This window comes from Trachurus trachurus (genome assembly GCF_905171665.1).
Source record: "Trachurus trachurus genome assembly, chromosome: 4".
Classification (NCBI taxonomy): domain Eukaryota; kingdom Metazoa; phylum Chordata; class Actinopteri; order Carangiformes; family Carangidae; genus Trachurus; species Trachurus trachurus.
In genome coordinates, this window is record NC_139898.1 from 18,664,661 (window position 1) to 18,685,656 (window position 20,996).

Below are 20,996 nucleotides of genomic sequence, written 5' to 3' on the forward strand. Positions count from 1 at the left end.
ATACAACAAAATTCCTCTGCATAGGCCACTCTGCTTTCAGTCTCAAGGATGATCACTGCTGTTTCAGTTACTGTAGAAGGGTGTCTCCAAAATCTTTCTGATAGTCGTGGCAGTGCACAAAGGCTATTTCCAATAGTTTATATATTTATAAACACAACGGCTGTCAGAGGGCACTGTGCTGCTTTCCAACAACGAAATATCAGGCAGTGACCAAACGACCGTTGCTATGGGTGATCCTATGTGCATCTCAGCTTCCAGCCCATGCGAGGGCCATGTGTGCATCTGTGTGTGTTTGTGTGTGTGAAATGGATGATCTGATGAGAGGACACAAAGCTCTGTCTCCATCTGTCACCGGGCCTTGATGCAGCACTAAAGGTCAAAGTTCAAACTTTAGAACTCGGGTCGTGATTAATGGGGAGAGAGCATTTGGCAGCAAGCAGACAGTCACAATACCCAGTCGGAGCTCAGCGGGCGCTTGGATCTGCTCTTTATTGGAGCTTCACTCTCCGGTTTTCAATACTCTGAGATGCAGTGAGTCAAGACAGACAAAAGGCTTTTTGCTGCCACTGTTACTCGAGTGTGTGTTCACATGTTTTCATTATCCATACCCTCGTTAATCTTGTACATTACTGGAATCTCATGAAAATACCTTCCATCTGCATTTTGAGAGATGTCTTTCTATTGAAACTGCCAAGTTTCTGCAGAGACACTAAATCTCTAAGATGTAAAAAGAAAAAAAAAAGACCTTTTGGGCACAGAAACTGTCAACTGTCATACTTCTCAAAGTGCCCTTGATAGTTATGATGAGTGTCTTATAAAATATCCTAGTTTTGGCTTCTAGAAGACCCATCATCTTCACTGCAATGTGCAATGTCCCGTCTTTGTTCATCCATTTGTAATGACTTTAAGCTATTACCTTGAAATATTCATATGTGTCTCTGATTGGGTCATCTAGTAGAGAAGAAGCCTGGGTTTTCAAGAAGAGCAGTGGATTGTCTGGGAACAAAGAAGTTTTATGGAATGAGAGTCGAGACACATTCATGTATTGTTTGTTAAAGTCCCTCTCTCTCTCTTTCTCCGTCTCTCCCTCTCCCTCTCTCCGTCCTGATTTATTTCTCTCATTGGTGAGTCATATAAGTCCATGATGAATAGCACTGGCTGCCAAACAATTCAAGGTTCAAGTACTGAAGAGGATTAGTGATTATTCTCAGAGTGTGTATTTGCGTGTTTAAGTGCATGTGTGTGGCATGTGCCTCTGTGCACACCCACAAACACTTGACAGCGTGTGCATGCGGTGTGTGTATTGTTAATCATTTGTGTCAGCTGCTACACTCACTCTCTGATGATGCCCACTATCGACTGCTTTTCTTCACGACCTGGCCTGCGGGCTGGTAGGAGACGATTTGGACTAAGCAACGCGCCGGGCAGTTTGTGCCCACTGAGGGCTCTGGAAAGGCCAAAGTTATGAATATTCAACAAATTGCTCATCATTAAAAGCCCTGAGCTCACACTTTGCAGAATACAGATGCCACTTGCTACTGTTTGTTTATGGTGTTACTCTGAAGCACTGTCTGTTTAATAATGATGCTCGTGTAGAACATCGGCGACTCTGATCATCTTAAATAAGACAGTGTTCCTTCTCTGATTTCCTCGAGTCTTTGATAATAAATCCTCCGTACGCTGTTTTAAGTCTATTAATAATGATGACCACTGGAGTCTCTAATACAGCTACGAGTCATGGAGGCAGACTCTTTAACTGCTCTTTGGGCACCAGATGAATTTCAAAGATGAGACAAGCGGGCGGCACCCCACTGCTGGTGGCCAGTCTGCATTCAGGGTGATGTATGCCACAGTGCTGTAGGGCCAATGAGCACAGCCTATGATATTCATCTGCCCAATTAAAGTTAGTGTATCTCTGAGAAGTCGGCTCATGCTTCACCCCCTGGCAAATCTGTTATTACGTGATAAATATTGCCTTGAACAACCCACGGCATAGAAGTGAGAGAATCTCTCTTTTATGATTTGCACCTCTTGACTAACAGCATCAAAAGCCATGGGTAACACCACCAGTGGATGACATTTCTGGATTTAGATTGTTCTCACACTCGGCCTGTCATTCTCAGCTTCTCCTGAGCCTGCCAGGGTTGGCTGTGCCAGAATCCAGCAACTTATACAGTAACGTTTCTTCTACATACAGTAAAACCCCATCAAATGAGGGAGGGTCAAAGAAAGTTGATGGGCTTGATCAGTCGTCTAACTGACATAAACACTACCCCAAAAAAAGATAAAAATCACATCAATATCCTTGAAAAAAAAGGAAGATTAAGAGTTTTGTCTGGGCAGTTGATACCTGTAGATGATGTGAAGTAAGGACAGACATTGTTTTTAATATTACATCCTAGTGAAATAGTATACAGTAATATGGATTAAAAAAAAAGAACTAAAAAAACAAACAAGAAAATAGGCAAATATCCACATTTGGAATCAGATTTTAGTTGCAGATTACTTTTCTGTCAATCAACTTTTTTTTTCCAGTTTCCTTTTAGAAAACTTCATGTTGTCATCAAAAAGTGACAAGAAACTCTGATCCAACTCCTAAATTGCCACTAGGATAAAGCTAGTCTTCTTCCATTTGGTATCTGTTTACACTGTAAACCTGTTTCAGTGTTAAAAGATACTCACTGTAAGTAGAAGCAAGCAGAAAGATTTAAGAAAGTTGGTGGTTGACCAATTTAGACATTGTGCAGAGACATAATATAAATATGAATTCAACTCAATATGATGACCGTTGGAAAAACAAAACAAAAGTTTTTGCATGTCACGAGTTTGGCATTGTTCTTTTTATTTGTAGTCTATAACATATCTGCAGGGGCGTCGAGGTTCAGTTGGGGAAAAGAAAAGAAAAGTAACAACTGATATTGCTGCTGAAAAACAATACTTAGAGTAGAGGTGGGCCATCTTATATCATGGATGATCTTATTTTGGCATAGGATCAAGCCAAAGTTTCAGATGAATCGTACAGTTGAGAGGTTGTGGAATTGTAAAAGTTCAGTTGCTGCTGGCTGCATCATTGTTTCCAATAGTCCGCAGCTCACGATAAGGTGGAGCTGGAGTCCCCTCTTGGGATTACAAACATGAGTTGGGAATAGCCAGGGCTAGCTGGTTAGCAATGACAGAAATTTCAATGCTTTCTTAATTGAAATAAGAACTTACCGTAGCCAAAAAATATTAATAATGATAGACAAAAGATTATATTACAGGTGAATGAGTTCATGAGTTTTAAGGCAAACAGAGATACTGAAAATTCTGCAGTCAACAAGAACCACATACCCCTGCAAAGAAAATAATGAACATGAATGACAAAGTGAAAACACAACAGGACTTTAGTCTGATTGGCAGGTTATTATGGTATTGATATAATATTATTATTTTTAACCACATTCTTGTGCAACTCATGTCCTGTCACTACATATTGACTACTGTCAGCGACAGTAAGCTATGAGAATTTGCCTTGAATGTTAATCTAATGTTATCCACAGACGCAGAGGCAGATGGAGAAAGTGTTGGAAAAGGAAGGATAATTGAAGTGCAACAGCTTCTGAGAAAATTCGCTGGGCCTAAGTCTTCATTTTCTGCTTTGGAACAACCCCATCACTGTAATATGAAGCTCATTTTGATGTACAATTGTTAACATGCAATTCTAAGTACAAAGAGCACAAAACACATCAGTTTGCTATTCACTGATGGAAGTGGGTCCAAAATTGTCAGGCAGAGAAAAATCAAGCTCCCCTTGAGATTATGAAAAACTGACATATTGAGCTACGCAGGTTAAGGCTAATGCGGCAGTATAAGCGTGGTTGAGATGTGACAACGCAAATTCATGTTGAACTGTTTTACCTGGAAAGATGTGCCCAAATAAAACAATGCCCAAGTTCCTCTCCACTCCTGTATCTATTCCCTCTCTAGAGAAGAGACGTGAGAGCTGAGTGGCTGACCTTTGTCCTTGCTGATTTTAATTAACCATGGCTAATATCAGCTATTTCTGTGACGAGGAGTCACATTACTGTGAGCATACAAAAACACACACAATCACCTACGCACACGTGTGCATGAGGACACACACGCACGCACACACAAAGCTGTATGCATGTGCAAACATAATAGAGCACATAAATTTACAAGGGCTACGAAAGGGATACACATATAGATGCACACACACGTGCGCGCACACACACAAAGCAGCAATGATTAGTGGCTAACTAAATGTCAGGGGCCATAATGGCAAACCTGTTCCTTTAGACACACTCACATTATCTCTAAACTTTGCCTGCAATATCAATGGCATGACGAGCTGTTTTAATGCATTATTACTCCACTGAGATGCTTGATAAACAGTTATTTCTGGTTGAGAGTAACACTGGTTCACTATCATCTTCTCACGGCACCGTAATGTTGTTGCTCACATACAGCAGTGAAGAACTCCTGAATTGGTGTGTGGTCACAGTATCTGCTAAAGTTACATTACACAACAGTCACAGCAAATAACCTCAACGTCATTATCACCACTCACTAATGTCACAGTGAAATTGCTTTAATTGTAGATGTACTGTAAAATGGGCTTAGTCATATGTTTCTGTATGGTTGTTCCCTCCTGCCTGTCAGACTGCCTTCTTATCCTTGCCTTCTTGAGTATTTAGTCTGTGTTCCTCTCATTCGGTTAGTTTGTCTGCTTGATCAGTCAAGTTCCTCATGTGCTGAATCCTGTGTTAGTTCTTGGGTTTTTCCTGTGGACCTGCTACCTGCATTTATTTCCCAAGTGCTAGGCTAAGTGTCAGTTGGGTCGGTTAACTCCTGTCTTTTCCTATTTGGCTACAAGTATGTTCGTGTGAAAGACGACAGAGAATTATTCATTTCAAGTAACATAGTCAGAACCACAAATAAAGTGATTATTCAACAAAGTGAAATGTAAACTATATGAGCACAGACAGGAGATGCTAGATATAATTTACAATTATTTAATTAGGCTAAGGCTATAAATAAATAAATAATTACTAAAAGGTGTTTGCGGATTGATTATTTTTGCTTTTGTCTGGTGATGAACTTGATGTGAAGCAGATTAATGATTTCTGCTGCAAAAAGGAATGAAAAGAGAAAAAAGTAGTCTCTCTGCCTCCCCATTTCCTGTCTCTCTCAACTGTCCTATCAAATAAAGGTATGAAAAGCCAAAAAATATACTTTGGAACAATGACTTTAGTTTTTTCCACTTACTGTTGGTTACCGTTAGAGAAAGATTTTGGTCTGGTTTACAGCAAAATTCAAAGTGACTGAGCCCTCCTGTATTATTTTCTTTCATTCGCCTTAACCAAAATGCTTTTGTTGCCAAAACCTTTGATGTGACATTTGTGCATTTTGTTCACCTACCATGAACCCCTCTACCTCTGTGTGAACCCACAGCTTTTAATAATGTAACACTATTTGTTGAGAAAAAAAAATGTCCTTGAATGTAATCCTGCCAGCTATTATTATTTCTACAAAACATGTTTGCTGTTGCTGTTCAGCAGCATATAAAAGTAATTACTAGGAGACAGGGTTTTGTTCAATCTTGAGTACTTTAAATGAGCATCTCAGTTGCTTAATGCTCCTATTCCATCACAACTCTGAGGAAAATATTATGCTATTTCATTCAGTGACAATAATTGACAGTTGTAGTTACGAGGTACTAGACCTTTTACAAACAAATGGTATAATCAGTTTATACAATGACTTTCCAGCTATAAGCAGTTTGGAATTTTTCTATAGCAATAGCAATAATCTACCAATAATATATAGTAATTTGTCTCTAAAAGATAGACCATTCAACTCAACTTCCATACTTCTGCTTTTGATAGTTTAAGTGCATTTGCTGACATTTAATTTATATTCATACATATATGAATGATATGTATAAGTACTTCTTCTATCACTGCATATAAGTACGTGGGACTCGACCAGAAGGGTCAGCCAGTAACTTTTCATGTAAAATTCATGATGCACATACTGTATGTTAAGTATGGACATAAAGAAGAGTTGGGTAGATTTCCAGTTGAGAGGATCACACTTAAAACTCACTAAATGAGCTACAATATCCACTTTATGTCTGTGTAGACTTAATTTACAGAAATGTCTACCCAGTTAAGAGAATGACTTCTCCTGCCTATTTTAGGACTTATAGGCTATTACAGAAAATTGCCAGCCTAATAGCAACATTGCCTTTCATCTTTAGGTGAGTAACCTAAACTATTGACAACATTTTCTGCCATGTATCAATGTAAATATCCAGAACTGTTACTTGGGACCATTTTTAAATGGGAAATTGCTTAATCAATATGTCTACACGGTACAATCTGTTTTTTTAAGTGAATAAAGAGCTAGGTAACTCGGTTGCAATTATGCTTAAACTTTAGAGTATTGATATAGCTTATCCTCAAGAGAAATCCACACACAGTAAAGGGGGGAGGCCTGCCACCGAAAAGGTGTTCGTTCTGTGTGTTAATTTGCAAACGTGTATTTGATAGGACTGTATTTGCAGACCAAGGTCTTGACTCAATGAAATCAATTTGAAATGCGCCTCGAAATAAATGAGAGTGACAGAATTATAGCATATTAAGAATAAACAGAGTTTTACTGGGCCTTTTTAGACGCTACTCTGTAATTATACTCCATCTCTGTCCTGACATCAAAGAGAAGAGCTACGACCAGGAGGTTTAACCCTCCATCTCACTTCTTGCTGAGAAACACTCTTCCCAGACTGACTCACTCCATGGGCGGGGGCGACGAGTCTTCACAGTGGATCCGCTCTGATCCATATTAATGTCCAAAGCATTTTCATCACATGCAGGATTATACCTCACATTTGTGGAAATGTTAACCCTATGAAGCACTACATCTCTCTGTGATGATTTGATGGAAGATGCAGAAACCTGATTCGGGCTACAATATGTCAGCAAGATTCCACTGAATGAATTTTTCAGCTCACACACCCGCCGCCGTCGGTTTTCGGGGTTTTAGCGACGAAAGCTTGAAACACATTAGCAATGCCCATGTGAGCAGTTACTGGTGAGGGGAAGTGTGCCTCTTTCCCCCTCCTCGCTGTGACAAGATATTCTTAGATGAGAGGTGCTGTGCATATTTAATACATTATCACATCTACAATCTTAATTAACAGAGAGGGAGGAAAAGAATGGCGGCTGAGGAGGATGGTAATCATGTGATGTGTAGAAGGGGTGGGTTTGGTGCTGATACCGATCTCTCATTCGTCTGTATGTTAGATCAGATAACGGTCAGGGTAGACTGTAAATAGGTCATCATATGGATGGGGGAACTAAAGATGCAGACGAGGATCAGCCATATAGTATAGTAGCAAAACAAAGACAAAGAAAACTCAGATGCTGTGGACCATCAGCACCTAAAGTGGTCACAGTTGAGGTTGTCAGTGATGTCACATCAGTTTTGCTCCATAATCAGAGCGCAGCCATAGGGCAGAACCCATTCGGTTTAATCTTGTTAAGTCAAGTATTTAAAAGAAGGGTTTAGCTGCTCAGCAGTTACCTGTGCCAAATGTACCTGAAGGAAAACGTGGACCCTTTCAGTAATTCAGCAGACCCCGATGGCCCCGACGATTATTGCTTTTAGCTAAGATTATGTGAGAAACCTATGTATAGGCACAGGTAAATTTGACATTGAGTGTTTGTGATTAACACTTTTCCTGGTGTGATGCTGCCATAACATTTTTGCGACAGCCATTGCATCACATTTGCATCACTGTACAGAATATTAATATTCTCACAGGTTTCTCTGAATCTGCAGGTGCATCTTACAGACAGCGCTCTCAGTTTCTACGGTGTATGGAATTATTTTCCACCATCAGCATATGGAGCCTAAGAATTCCTTCATTTTAAACAAGGAAGAAGAGAACAAATATCACACGGGGGCTGTGCCCTTTAAATCATGTGATTCTGAGCGGTAATGCCGGTGCAATGGTGCCGTGTTTTAAATTCCACAATTTTCCCACTTCTCATGTGCTCTGTCTCATGGCAATGAAGTAATGGGCAAAGAGGCGCAGATGCAAACGTCTAATTTGCTGAGGTGACACAAGGTCTCTGGGGGGATAAATGTCACGCAGAGATTAAATGATTCTGAGAGATGCGGGAGCAGTCACTGCGAAATATATAACCCCCACACCTTAAAATCCTGCAACATGTGCTTCAAGTGTTCGAATCGTGACAATAAGTAAAACTCTTTGTCAGTTCAGGTAAAGAAAATAGTGCTCATGTGGCTCCTTCATCAAACTGAATGGTTATACTGTATTTCATGGTCATTAGTAGTTGAAATATACACCGGTATAGATTTTGCTGCTATAGAAGTGGTGGACAAAATAAAGGATACACCGCATAATTGAAAAGTGTGATGTATTTTAGCATTCAAGACATAATTGCTCGGTGGATCAGGCGGCCAAGGACCCGACCATGCACCTGAAATGAGTTGAGGCCATTGCATATTGTCATACATATGCAGTGACGGCTCTTTGCTCAGATTTTCTTTGTTACTTTGGAGCACTGTCGAGCAAGAAAAAAAAATCCAATGCCATGAAATCCTTTTACTTCAACTGTAACATTCGTGTTGCAGCATTAATAAAAGTTGTATGCTCGGACTGAAAAGCCCAGATTAAAGCTTCTTTTTTTTTTCTTTGCAAGTCTTCCCTTTCCTTTCACTAGATGAAAAAGCAGCATGCTCCCAGAAGCCTCTGCAACATGACAGAGCTGCTCCCCTGCTACATTTCATCTGTAAAGAAATCCCTCTGTTCTCCATGAATGGGCTTAAGCATGTGTACACAACTACTGCACAGTGACAGGTAATGATTCACGACAGAGTTAGACAAAGCAAATAAACAAAAGTACAGTGTTGCGTGAATCTGGAAATTATGCCATAATAGCACACCTGTAATATCTCTATAAGAAAAAAAAAAAGAAATGTCTGTGTTTGACGATATAATGAACCAAATTTTAACTACCTTGAGTGCCCTGTCGGAAACATGACCGCAGGCATTTATCAGCTGGAGTGACTCATCTGTACCTCAACATACTTCCTGCCTGCTGCTCACACTCGGATACACAGCTCTGTCTCAACGACTGGCAACCCATTTGTCTGATGACTCGATGGCCGCAGATTTAGATAACACAATCAAATCACAATTGAGCTTTATGAATGGCTGGTAACAGCGAAAGTAACAAGTGCAGGGCACATTTATGGAACTTTATGTTCTCATACAGTCGTCATTTAAACCACAGAGATACTGAACACAAAAGGCCTGTTGTCACTTTGCTTTTTTTGTATCACTGTCTAGTTGTTTGTCCGACTCTTGGTCATGAGCATATTATGAATGTAAAAAAAAAAAAAAAAAAAAAAGTATATATTGACCATAATAACAAATATCTCAGTGGGATAACATGACCTGTCTCAGAGTGTAACTGAGCCATCACTAACTAAAATTACCAGCATGTTCTGTTTTGTGAACTGCAGAACAACAATTGGTATTTGTAGGTCAAACTGTTGCCAAATCTTAGCCCCTAGGTCACATCCATCAGGAATTCTGGGCATTGCAAAATATATTATACAGCTGACAGCTGGCACATTAGCTTCGGTTTGATTGTGGCCATATGGCCAGTGGTGAGGAGCTGCCATGACCCGAAACACCCCTGGTAAGATTCCCATTACAGAATGTTCCTCAGAAAGCCAACATCTACGAAACATGATGGTCCTGTAGTGACTATTACTGCCTGCCAAGCAGCGGACTGTGGTTTATCACAGGTATATTTAGAGGCAAGGTGCACCTGTAAAACATCACTGAAGCAGAGGCAAAGTGACTGTTTAAACCAAAGCTGCTCTGCTGGCTGTCAGCGTGAATGTCATGTGAAGCCCAGCGATTCCACAGTTCACTAACTCACAGGACTGCATCAGGAAAGGGCTCCAGTATTTTAATGGAAAGACACTGCAGTGATTTTGAAATCTGGAGCAAGATGGATATGAATGGAGGTTAATATTGCCAATACTGTTCAATTAGTCATCCTGGGAGTATGCTGTTAAGACCCACGGAGTCACACGTAAATCTAACTGTTAACTACCTTTTCATGATAACATTATGACCTGCAATTAGCTCTAACTTAATGGGATGAACCAACTTGATTTTTTTTTCTCTCCCAATACAATCATGATACCAGCCGATATCAATCTGATGCTCATTTTCCCTCTAACCAAAAGCCAGTACCAGAACCAGGTCATCTTCTCGTAATGTCAGTTAACTACACATTAGAAGCCTCTGCATCTGCAATTCTAATGGATCTATTGGATTGCATGGATAAAATGCCCTACCAAACAAAAAAAAAACAGTTATTAAAGTATTGATTGTGGATTGTAGTCATATTTTACCAATACTCCATCCACTGTGAAGTGTTGAAACCAATACTGATTTATTCACCGTGAGGTGAATGAGGGAAAAAGCAGACAGAAAAAGTGCCTTACAGTGGGAAGGGTTACTTGCTTATAACAAGACACAGAGCTATTGATGGACACATTGGCACAGGCAGAGACTGCCCTGGTGACCTTTCAGCTATAGGACAGTCGCTGATACTGCAGAGCACCACGGTGCACTGTGACGTGTTGACAAGTTGCTGATAGAGCACTGCATTTGTATTTTACACATGGAGCTTATGTGTATAGACATCAACTAACATTAAGTGAGTCAGTAGATGTTCATTGTCACAATCTGGGACACTTCCAAATTACAGAGGGTTTTAACTCTGTGAGCCCCTGATAAGGGGACAGGGTTGTTAACCAGTAGGCCATTTTCAAGGGCAGCTGAGGTGAGCTGCACTCTTATCAACAGCCACGTGCCTGCCAGTAAAAGGCAATCAAATAAACAAGCACACATATCAAAGGGCGTTTAAGGCCTGCTCAAACCAGTGCAACACCCACTTACTTATTACAGCACAAGAAGATGCATGTTGAAATATGACAGCCAACAGCTTCAAATCTGAACAAAATGAGTGGAGAGCACACTCCTCCCTGTGTCATTACTAATGGTTGTGTTATTTGCTAAGGTTTTCTTAACAGGTACAAACGCCTGAGGAGGTTAGTTTTCACTGTTGTGTTCTGTGCAAGTGAAAGCTTCCAAATCAAAAGATGACAGTTTAACAAAACACTGTCCAGACTGTTTTTGAGTTGATGTAACTATTTTTTCCTTTAAAAAAAATATTTTTTATATAAATGCTGTAGTGTCTTTGGTACAAATACAGTCCGAAAGCAGATAAAACAAAAAACGCAGGTATAATCACACGCCTAAAACAATTTTCTAAGCTGACTCCATATGTTATGAAAGCGTTGCCAGCTGGAGAGCTGTTTCCCACTTGCACACTTCACATATCACAGCTCACACTCCTACAACGGTGTGTTTCCAACCCTTACCTCTTCTATTAATACTATGCTGCTTGTGTGGAAATATGCATATTCCAACATCATGTTCTATTGAAATTAATCCTAACCTTGACTTGGCTTGAAATGAGAATAAAAATAATTTTGTATGCACTTGTAGTACATCTGTTCTACAACAAGGGTGAGACGTGAACAATGAATGTGGGCCATCATTCTACAGTTGCAACATGAATACGAGAATTAAAAGCAGAATATGACTGTCTATTCCTTTGTCTGTTAAAACTCTTATCAATATTCCTGCTTAAACACATTTAGACTGGGCCATGCATGCAGGAAATCTATGTATCTGCATATTTAAGTAAAACAGAGCAGATGGATTGTCAGTGGGGCTGTTTCCCTGTTTTAGTTGCCTTCAGCATACAAACTTAGCCATCACCCTGTTACTCAGACAAATAACAATTAGGATTCTGTTGTCAATAAGTTCCCTGTGCCCACAACCTGATGTCCCATAAATGCAAATGCACCTATCGACCTTGTTAGATGCCCAAGCCGAGGCTCAATCTGGACAGCTTCTCAAGAGCTCAACGGTAGTTCCTCCTTCATGTTAATTCAAAGCCTTAACACCTGTTAGCCAGTGCAGTAGTACGTACAGCATGTCAATAACAAGACAGGATACAGCTAAGAACTCTAAAAATCACATCTTATTTTGTTACCTGCTGCGACCGAACCGTGGGGAAGCTTGATTAAAGCTACATAGTCTGCCTGCAGTCATTTAAACCAACAGACTTCTACTCTGTGTTGTATAGCCTACAGGCACAAAATGTACCTTACAATGTCAGTTTGCCTCTACAGAAGATTCTTTTTTTCTACTGAGGAGATTTTATCTTGTTATTTTACACAAGCAAAATGGTTAAAGCGTTTGCTCTGACTCATGTTACAAGAGAACGACAGACATTTTTACTGCACAGATGGTGCCAGATACACCTGTGACCATTAGGTACACGGACCACACGAAAATACTGTCGGACTCGCTATGAACATTCTGTTGGTTAAATGATCCGTGTAATAAGTAACAAACAAGATGCTGAATAAATAAAAGCAGAAAGGACAAAAAATTATATAGAAGTATGCGGAAATTATCCTTGAAAATATTGCATCCACTGATCAGATATCTAATCGGATGCCACATACAAATGCACAGAACTGATGATCACATCATTACTGTAGAGAATGTGTAAATACCAACTGTTGTTATTCAATACTTGTTCACATAAATACAGGGACAGATGTAAGGACACACACATTGACACGTGCCTGTACACTACAACAAGAATGACTTAGACGCACCTTTAACAATGAGGTTGAGAAGCTTTGGCCGTGGGCTGCGCTCACTCTGAATGGAGCATGTGTACTGGCCATCGTCGGATACATCCACTTTCTGTATCTGGAGGCTGTACTCATGTTTGTCACCAACACTGGACACGATGGACACGCGCGGGTCCACAGACCACTTGTCGTTCCCTGCGAATATGATGCTTGAGCGGTTCAGCCAGGCTCCTTTAGAGATCCCATCCAACAGGTAGCACCTACAGGAGACAGGAGACACCTCGGTTACATCAGGAGAAGAAAGAGCCTGCTGAAAAACAACTGAAATAGAAAATATAATTTTGTGTGCTGTGTAAATAGCATATCATCCATTAGAGAGATCTTTAAGAGGAGGACTGTGTGTAGTGTGTGTGTGTGTGTGTGTGTGTGTGTGTGTGTGTGTGTGTGTGTGTGTGTGTGTGTGTGTGTGTGTGTGTGTGTGTGTGTTTTTTTTTGTTTCATTTCTCCCCAAGTCCTGGGGTTTATAGTATAAACAGACTGAAAATGTGCAACGCTCAGTGTTCATTTTTTTGTAATGGAAGACCAGGGAACATATGGACCTAAGGAAGGATAAACTTTAGTTATAGACATGAATGGGTAATGTGCCAGAAAGTGAGTCATAAAAGACAGAACTCTCAGCACCTGGAGGGCATGATTCAACCTGTTAAAGCTGCTTTAAAAGAGCCAGAGCCATGAGTAATCTTTGGGAACAAGGATGATTGCTCTGTTGTCGTTGGTGCATCTAAATGGGCAAAGACTTCTCTCTCAAGGTCCGACTTAGCAGACATTGAAATTTCTAGTGAAGCAGCCAATTAAGCAAACGTGTTCAAATGTATGTGCATACATCCAGTTTTGTTTTGGTGAGAGGTTTGGATGGCCCGGTGAGGATAGTGGCCATTCGTAGAGTGAAGAATACAAATGACAACATTTTCAAAGAAAAAAAAATCTTGATATAGTAGGTTCCTCCATGACTGATGGATGCACAGTATTTACAATATGAGCATCAATACAAAAGTGAATACAGTAACTTGTGCGCAAGTACAGTATAGGCCTTCAGCCCAGTTACAAATAATCAAACATCCCCGGCTCTGACAGCGCTGTATTCTAGGACGGATTTGTGTGTTTCCATTACCGAGTCCAATACAATTTCCTTTTGAAAGCTAATTGTACAGAGACAAAGCATCAGTAAATTGTACAACATGATGAGTCCAGGGTCACCACTGTCAGAGCGCTGTTGTTTTTACTCATCACTCCAGCAGTGGATTGGAATTAAGGAATCACATCATACTCTGTGACAAATACTGTAATAATGAGTGGGAAAAGAGGCAATCAAGTTTGGCTCTTTAGCTCTTGTCGACATGCCATGAAGACAGCCAACACCAGTAGTAAAGCCACCGAGGAAATCAGTTTGGCACTAACCACAAAGCTCTTTACCCTCAATGCCAAGAAAGTGTCTGTCAGGAAACGGGTAGAGGACAATGGTATAGTCCAGGCTGGTTTCCCCTGGCGAAAGCATTGCCTCAGAGGTATTCTGACAAATAAAGTGCCAAACAATGGAGAATGGATAATAAAAAAAAGCCCACACAAGAGAGAGGTCTAGGTACTTTGTAAAGTCCACACAGACCTGTCAGTTAGTTAGCCCATTGACCACCTGAGCCATGGTGTTTCTGGCCCTAAGGCAATTTTTACTGAGGAGCCGCGGCACAACTTTGTCTCCTTTTCCATCTTTATTTCTTTATTTTCACAATTTTAAAGAATACAACAGTGCAGTTTTTTTTAAGCTTAACACACAGGATTGCACCAATAGAGAACATTTTGAATTCCTTTGAGAGAAATTGTTTTAAAATGTTGGAGTGACCAAACTCTACAGCGACTAATAATTGTATACACTTGTGTGAGGGCCCGCTGAGAGTGTGGGCTTAAAGCCTGAACATTAATTCACAATCCACCTGCATGCAGCCCACAGCCACTGATGTGAAGAACTTGTCAACAACTTGCTGAGCATTTATCGTTAGACCCTTGTAAAACAAGGTAACCACAAAAACTTGTTCTCCGGTCGAGCTGCTATTGATTTCTCTGTTTTCTCATCAGAAATAGTTCCTTCAGAATCAAACTTTTACTCAGTGTACGCTTGAAAGTGGCTGTTGTACACCACAGAAAGAGGCAGAAAGTGTGGCTCGAGTACATGCCTGTTACAATGTACTTCAATGGTGACAAGTTTTCTTTTTTAATGACCTAAAAAATGATCAAAGTGCAGATACCAAAGCGTGGAAAGTTACATACTGGATAATAAACCTGTGACAACACCAGTGGTATTGATCACAGTGGACACCTTACAAGAAAAGAAAACCTGTGTCTCCTCAATATGTGTAGATTAAAAGTGTCAGTGTCCAGATGCTGCCACCCTCAGCAGGGAAAGTTTGCAGATTACCTCATTAATATCACCAAGATCCTTTTTGACACTTGTGTTAAAATATGAAATGTTTCCAAAAAAGGTCATTTTGCCTTTTAAAAAAACATTGTCACAGTATTGATCTGTCAGTCAACACTCCTCTCATCACATAATAACACTACTTCAAGACTAAAAAAATCACTGAGTAGGTTAACACCTTTAAAAAAGGGGGGGCGGGGAGGGGGTTTGGAAATAGAGGACACAACGCTAGGACAATACCTGACAACTATGTTACACCGACAACACCCACTACCGCGGCTGGCAACCTTAATGAAAAGGTCTCAAACCACACCTGCCACATAACCTTCTCTTCTTTGCCATCCATGATCAGTTTGTTCAAAACACTCACAGAGCTGCAGCTGCTGTTCTTGGCGAAGAGGCCAAGCAAAAACTTTTAACCGCCACTTTTCAAGGATAAATTTTGGATGAAGTGTCACTTAAACAAAGCTGTAGTGCCAAAAGTATGGCTGGAGGACACTTCACCGGGGCGAGATCTCTACTCTGAGACTTGACATTTTTCTTCATCTTGATGAACCAGCCCTTGATGTTCTTTTGCTGTTTTTGCAGTTCGCTTATCGCCGCTAAGTATCGTTGCAGTCTCCCTCCAGAAATGATTATTGTTATCTCTGTCTTTGTAATATCGCACCAAGGAGCCATACATGCGGCTGTATTTAAACACCTCCTCATAAAGGTGTGTTAAAACAGCCTGTTTTCACATATGCACACTGACTCAGGCGTTGGTACCGTCTTTGCTTCCTTCAGTGCTGCCGTCAAATAAGAACTATACTGGACATGGGAACCCCATCAGAAGTCTGGCATGTACTTGACAGACTGGTTTAAGCCTAGTCACTGCAGCTTGTTTGATGTAGTGTAGACTGAGTGTGAAACATTAATATAAAAGACATACACACTCCTGAGATAAAACTGCAGTTTCTGTAATTGCCTGACTGGATGCTTCTTGCCAATATGCACCTTGGGGGTCATAGTTAGCCTCTCCCAGTATTATTTTTATCCTATTCTATCCTATTTGATTTTTTTTTTTTTTTTAGAAAAGCAACCTTACCTTCAGCGTTTTATCAGACAAACAGGTATTTTGGAACTGTTGTTAATCATTTGGATTGATGACTGAACCAGGAAAGGTTTCATGCTGATCCAACTGCTCCTACTGTGAGTCATGTAATACTGCGCATGGGAAAAATCAATGGGACTTTCACTCACCAAGGGAGCCTGAAATCACTCCTCCAACGTTCCAACTTTATTACAAAGTAACTCTTATTTCACTTTAAATCATTTCTCATTCTTCTGGTTTTCGCTAGACACAGAGGTGTGCCACCACAAGGATACTTTGACTTGATTTTTTTTAACCTGTGGTGCCTTTTTACCTATTCATCTGCTGATAAGCTTGAGTTGGGAGATTACAATCCTTTGTACTTTTAGATATTTTAACTAGCAAGCTTTAATGGGTTTGCTTTGTCTCATTGTTTTTCATGTCTTTGAATGGAAATGTAATCTTATTAGTGCATTTCACATGGACATCTCACATAAAAAAACAACAAGCTACTTCATGTTTGAAAAGATCAGGCATCAGCCAGGTCTTTCTTCTGCCACATTTCCTTTGCTCATTCCCTCAATCATCCATAGCAGCACAACACTGATAACACCTAAGGTGGGCTTCTGCTTTCATCAGGTCCCTTTTCTCCAGGAGCCCACCAGGATGCAGACTTCCTATGGTTTATACAAAGCTCAGGTAATTATTCCACAGACCTCAGTGTATCACTGTGAAGCAGCTCTGACACCTCAAACATGTGCTAATTGATACTTTTATCTATCCCTGCATCTGATGAGTGATTGTAGAGGAACCAGGCTCATTACAAGCTTTTTTGTTGTTGTTTTTGTGTTCTTTTGGGGGGTTTTGGCTCAAATATAACAGAGTTCAATTCAAACCCTAGTGATTATGCACAATGTGCAAAAAGGGAAAGTGATAAGCTAGTGTTTCAGCACCTCACATGAATGGAAAATGATGACAAACCATTAATTACAGTATGGCAGCTGGTAAGACAAGCAGATTGTAATCCGTTTAGCCAAACTCACTCAGGCTCTTTGATAGGAAGCCATAATTAACACCGGGGCATCATTGTGACCCAGATATGTATTTGCTTCGTAAAACTGTTTTCTGGGTTCCTCAACTGTAAATATATTCTTCCTGGCACCAACCTCAAAGATCTTGTCTTGCAAAAATATTTCAGTTTCACAGTCTAGTAGTTCACACTCAGCATTTCATTCTCTACATTTGGCAGAAGAAATGAATACACTTCTGGACGGGTCCCTCTGTGGTATGAGATTTGTAGTTATGTAACGCTTATATAATAGACACTCAGGACGTTTAGACCTTAAGCAATGCAGACCTCATGTAAGCCTAGCCCACTTTTGTGTGTTTTCCTTAACTCTAATTAAAAAAGGAAAACGACTGACTATGATAAACCTTCACCTACTTCTCCAGTGAAAAAGGGAATCAGGCTGAAGCAGCAATTTTTTAACCAAGAAATCTTAAAATGAATTGGTTAATGTGGAGGCAAACACTTTTGCTCTATGGTGAGGAATGGAAAAAAAAAACCATGATCATCATCATGATTTGAATTTATTACAAAATATTGTGTCAGACTAACATGAACAACCAGCAATAAACAACAACGATTATTAAACAGAGACAGAGACTACCGTGTGCCAGCGTGCAAATATGCGCCTGTGCTCTAATAGCCGCTGGAGTCTGACCACATCTGGCATAATAAACACCGGTTCAATTAAACGCCCGGGCGATTAAGTGTTAACCATAGTCTTGCACATTGAGTTTGTTAACTGTCACGTGTTGTTTTGTATAGCTAAGTCTACTGTATATTTTTTTTTAAATATCTAAGGACTAAATGTTGGATGTTCTGCAAAAAGAAAAAAGAAAAAGAAGACCCCAAGGTGACTGGCACATCCCTTTGCTATAACATGAAAACTCCACTTTCAATCACAACACTGATGCTGAAATCTATCAAAACAGTCAGCTCTGTATCACTGTCCTTCAACAGTTTGTATAGCACTCAATCACTGATGTATGAATTCAACTTCACACACTGAGGACAAAACCTGGAATATTTCACTTTCCAGTCTTTGTTAGACTGGAGGCTGAATATTAGTGGTTTCCTGTGTCACTGTAGTGGAACATCTGCTTAAAGACAATGCTTTTGTGTTTCTGTTACAGTGGCATCTACTTAACCTGCTTGAATGAAATAAGTGTTTTGAAGAGCGTAATGAGCGAGTGTGAGCTCGCCATGAAAATGCATGAGGAAGACCTTTTAATCGTTGATGTCAGGGACAGATGTTTCACTCCATTTTTGGCCTTTGACATAAAGTGAGAGATGAAGTTGAAGATGACTGTACCTGCACTATGCGCTCTACCACCTTTACAACGACACGCTGCCCTCAACAGAGCTCAACTGTCCAATGAATCCTCAAATGAGAAAATGTATTTCACACTGACTGACTGGATTTTGAAGCACTAGTGAAAAGAGCCTATGGGCTCTAGTTTCACAGGCCAGGCGCAGCGCACATATGCGCCGCGCCACCGGGGTGTGTCCACGCGCATTTTACAAATTTTGTGCACCGCACACCCCGGCGCAAGTACTCCTCTTTCCACCACACCAATGTGTGGTTATTTTTATCCAAATGACGCCTGTTTGGAAGTTTGTGAAGCTCCACCTGTGGAGCAGCTAACTGGGCTACCACCGGACGAGCCGTCTATCACAGAGGCAACAGTCGGGCTGCTGTGGTGGTCGGCTGGCTAAGCCGCGGTCTCCTCCCAGGGGAGAAAACAACCTGCATTGTTAATGTCAACTGACTGACCGTTTCATGGTAAAACATTTATTTATTTATTGATGTAGCGGTGGTGATTGTACATAGCCCATCATAGACTAAATAGTTTTGTTTGTTGATATAGCCTACAGACTACACCACTGAATGAGACAACATTTATCTCCTAAAAATAATCCATCGGGCCGGCGGTAAACCTCTAAAAAACTGCCGGTAGATTGATGGGCTCCTTTTCTCCCCTGGGAGGACGACGCAGGTTAGCCGACCGACCATCACAGCAGCCCGGCTGTTGCTTCTGTGATGATCCGCTCATCCAGAGGCAGCAACCGGTTTACTGAAGTGCTCGTTTTCTCCCCCGAGAAGACGCCGTGACTTCGCCGGCCGACCACCACTGCAGCCCGGCTGTAGCCTCTGTGATAGACCGCTCGTCCGGTGGTAGCCTAGTTAGCTGTTAACTAGGCTACCACCACCAACTGCGGAGCAAACTTCCAAACAGGCGTCATTTGGATAAACTAACCGCATATTGGGGATCTAAACAGTTACTTTATCGCATGAAAAGATATGAAAACTTAATAAAGTGACGCATTTACAGTGGAAATTAAAATAATTTCTCGAGATAAGCCAGTAGCAGTCTTCTTCGTTAGTTTTAATTCAGCTACTCGCCAACACTGCCCCCTACTGGTGAGGAGAGCGGCCCTTTGTGAATCAGCAGCTGTGTCTTTGTGGATCTGTGTGGATCTCGACAGGAAGGTCTCAGAAATACGTCATTGAGGAAAGAGATGCGTGTGTGTAATTGGTGATCCACAAATGCAGAGTCACACAGAATTTTCGGTTTTACAAATGGCTTTTTTGTTTTTACAAATGGAAAATTATACATTTACAAATACCCAATATATTTACAAACACATTTATTTGTAAAAACCAAAATACAAGTTACAAATTAGACATTTGTATTTGTGGATAGCAAAACACGTGTGCAAACCAAGGAACATTTGTAGATCACCCTCTGTGCGTTTACGGGTATTTATGAGACAAAAATAACCCCATATTAATCAAGTATCATTTTGTATCTCTTATTTGACATTGGTAGGGTTGTCAAAAACAACAAAAACGATATAAGGCCTTGTCCACACAGCAAGCTTCACCAAAAACAATCTTTTTCTTGTTTGTTTTGAAAGAAATTCCATAAACACAGCGTCGTTTCAAGAAATATCTGCTTACACACAGATCCTGAAAACGACTCAAAACGCTGTATGCCAGGCCTGCTTGGAGTGTGTGTGGTGCTGTGACACTGCCACACATATACACCAGAAACACAGAAGAAGACGGAAAGCTTGCCCGCTGTATTCAAACACCAAACATTATAAGTTGATTAAATGTAGACTGGGAGTCGTGTCAGTGTATATGGATCACTGGTCGACTGCGGCTGAATTGACATCAGTCGGCTGTTGTGTCGTTGTTACATTGCATGTGGCTTAGGTAGTTAGATTGGTGGGGGTGTATGACATCATTGTTTCAAAAAAGATCAGTTTGGGCTGATGAAAACGTTGGGATCCCAACACGCTGTTTCCATCTGGACTAAACACCAAAACAATAAAAAAAAAAACTTTTATTATTTTGATTCACAACCTGTATCGCTCTAAGATACTAATCAATAAATAAAAATAGTATTGGATTAAATAATTTGTAAAAGTATTGATTTCAATACTGTAAAAATCCATACAAATTAAGGTTACAACAGAGTTACAGAGTTACAAATGAATCCAATTCATGGGAGGGACTGGGCCAAGTTTGGAGAGAATGTGCACAGGCTAGGGTTGGGCAGCGTTACACAGCCTAGAGAAGAGTGTCGCCTGTG

At 40.6% G+C, this 20,996-nt stretch overlaps 1 protein-coding gene across 4 annotated transcripts in view; it reads right to left on the minus strand.

Moving 5' to 3' along the window:
• The window catches only part of negr1 (neuronal growth regulator 1), a 134,790-nt gene that overhangs the window by 80,312 nt on the left and 33,482 nt on the right, over positions 1–20,996 (minus strand). For all 4 annotated transcript variants that reach the window (XR_014595354.1, XM_083970753.1, XM_083970755.1 and 1 more), the window contains exon 2: positions 12,814–13,052. Coding sequence is in view for 3 of the 4 variants with exons in the window: in XM_083970753.1 (XP_083826879.1) it covers positions 12,814–13,052 (239 nt within the window). In the remaining variant the exon portion in view is untranslated. The remainder of the gene's footprint in view (positions 1–12,813; positions 13,053–20,996) is intronic.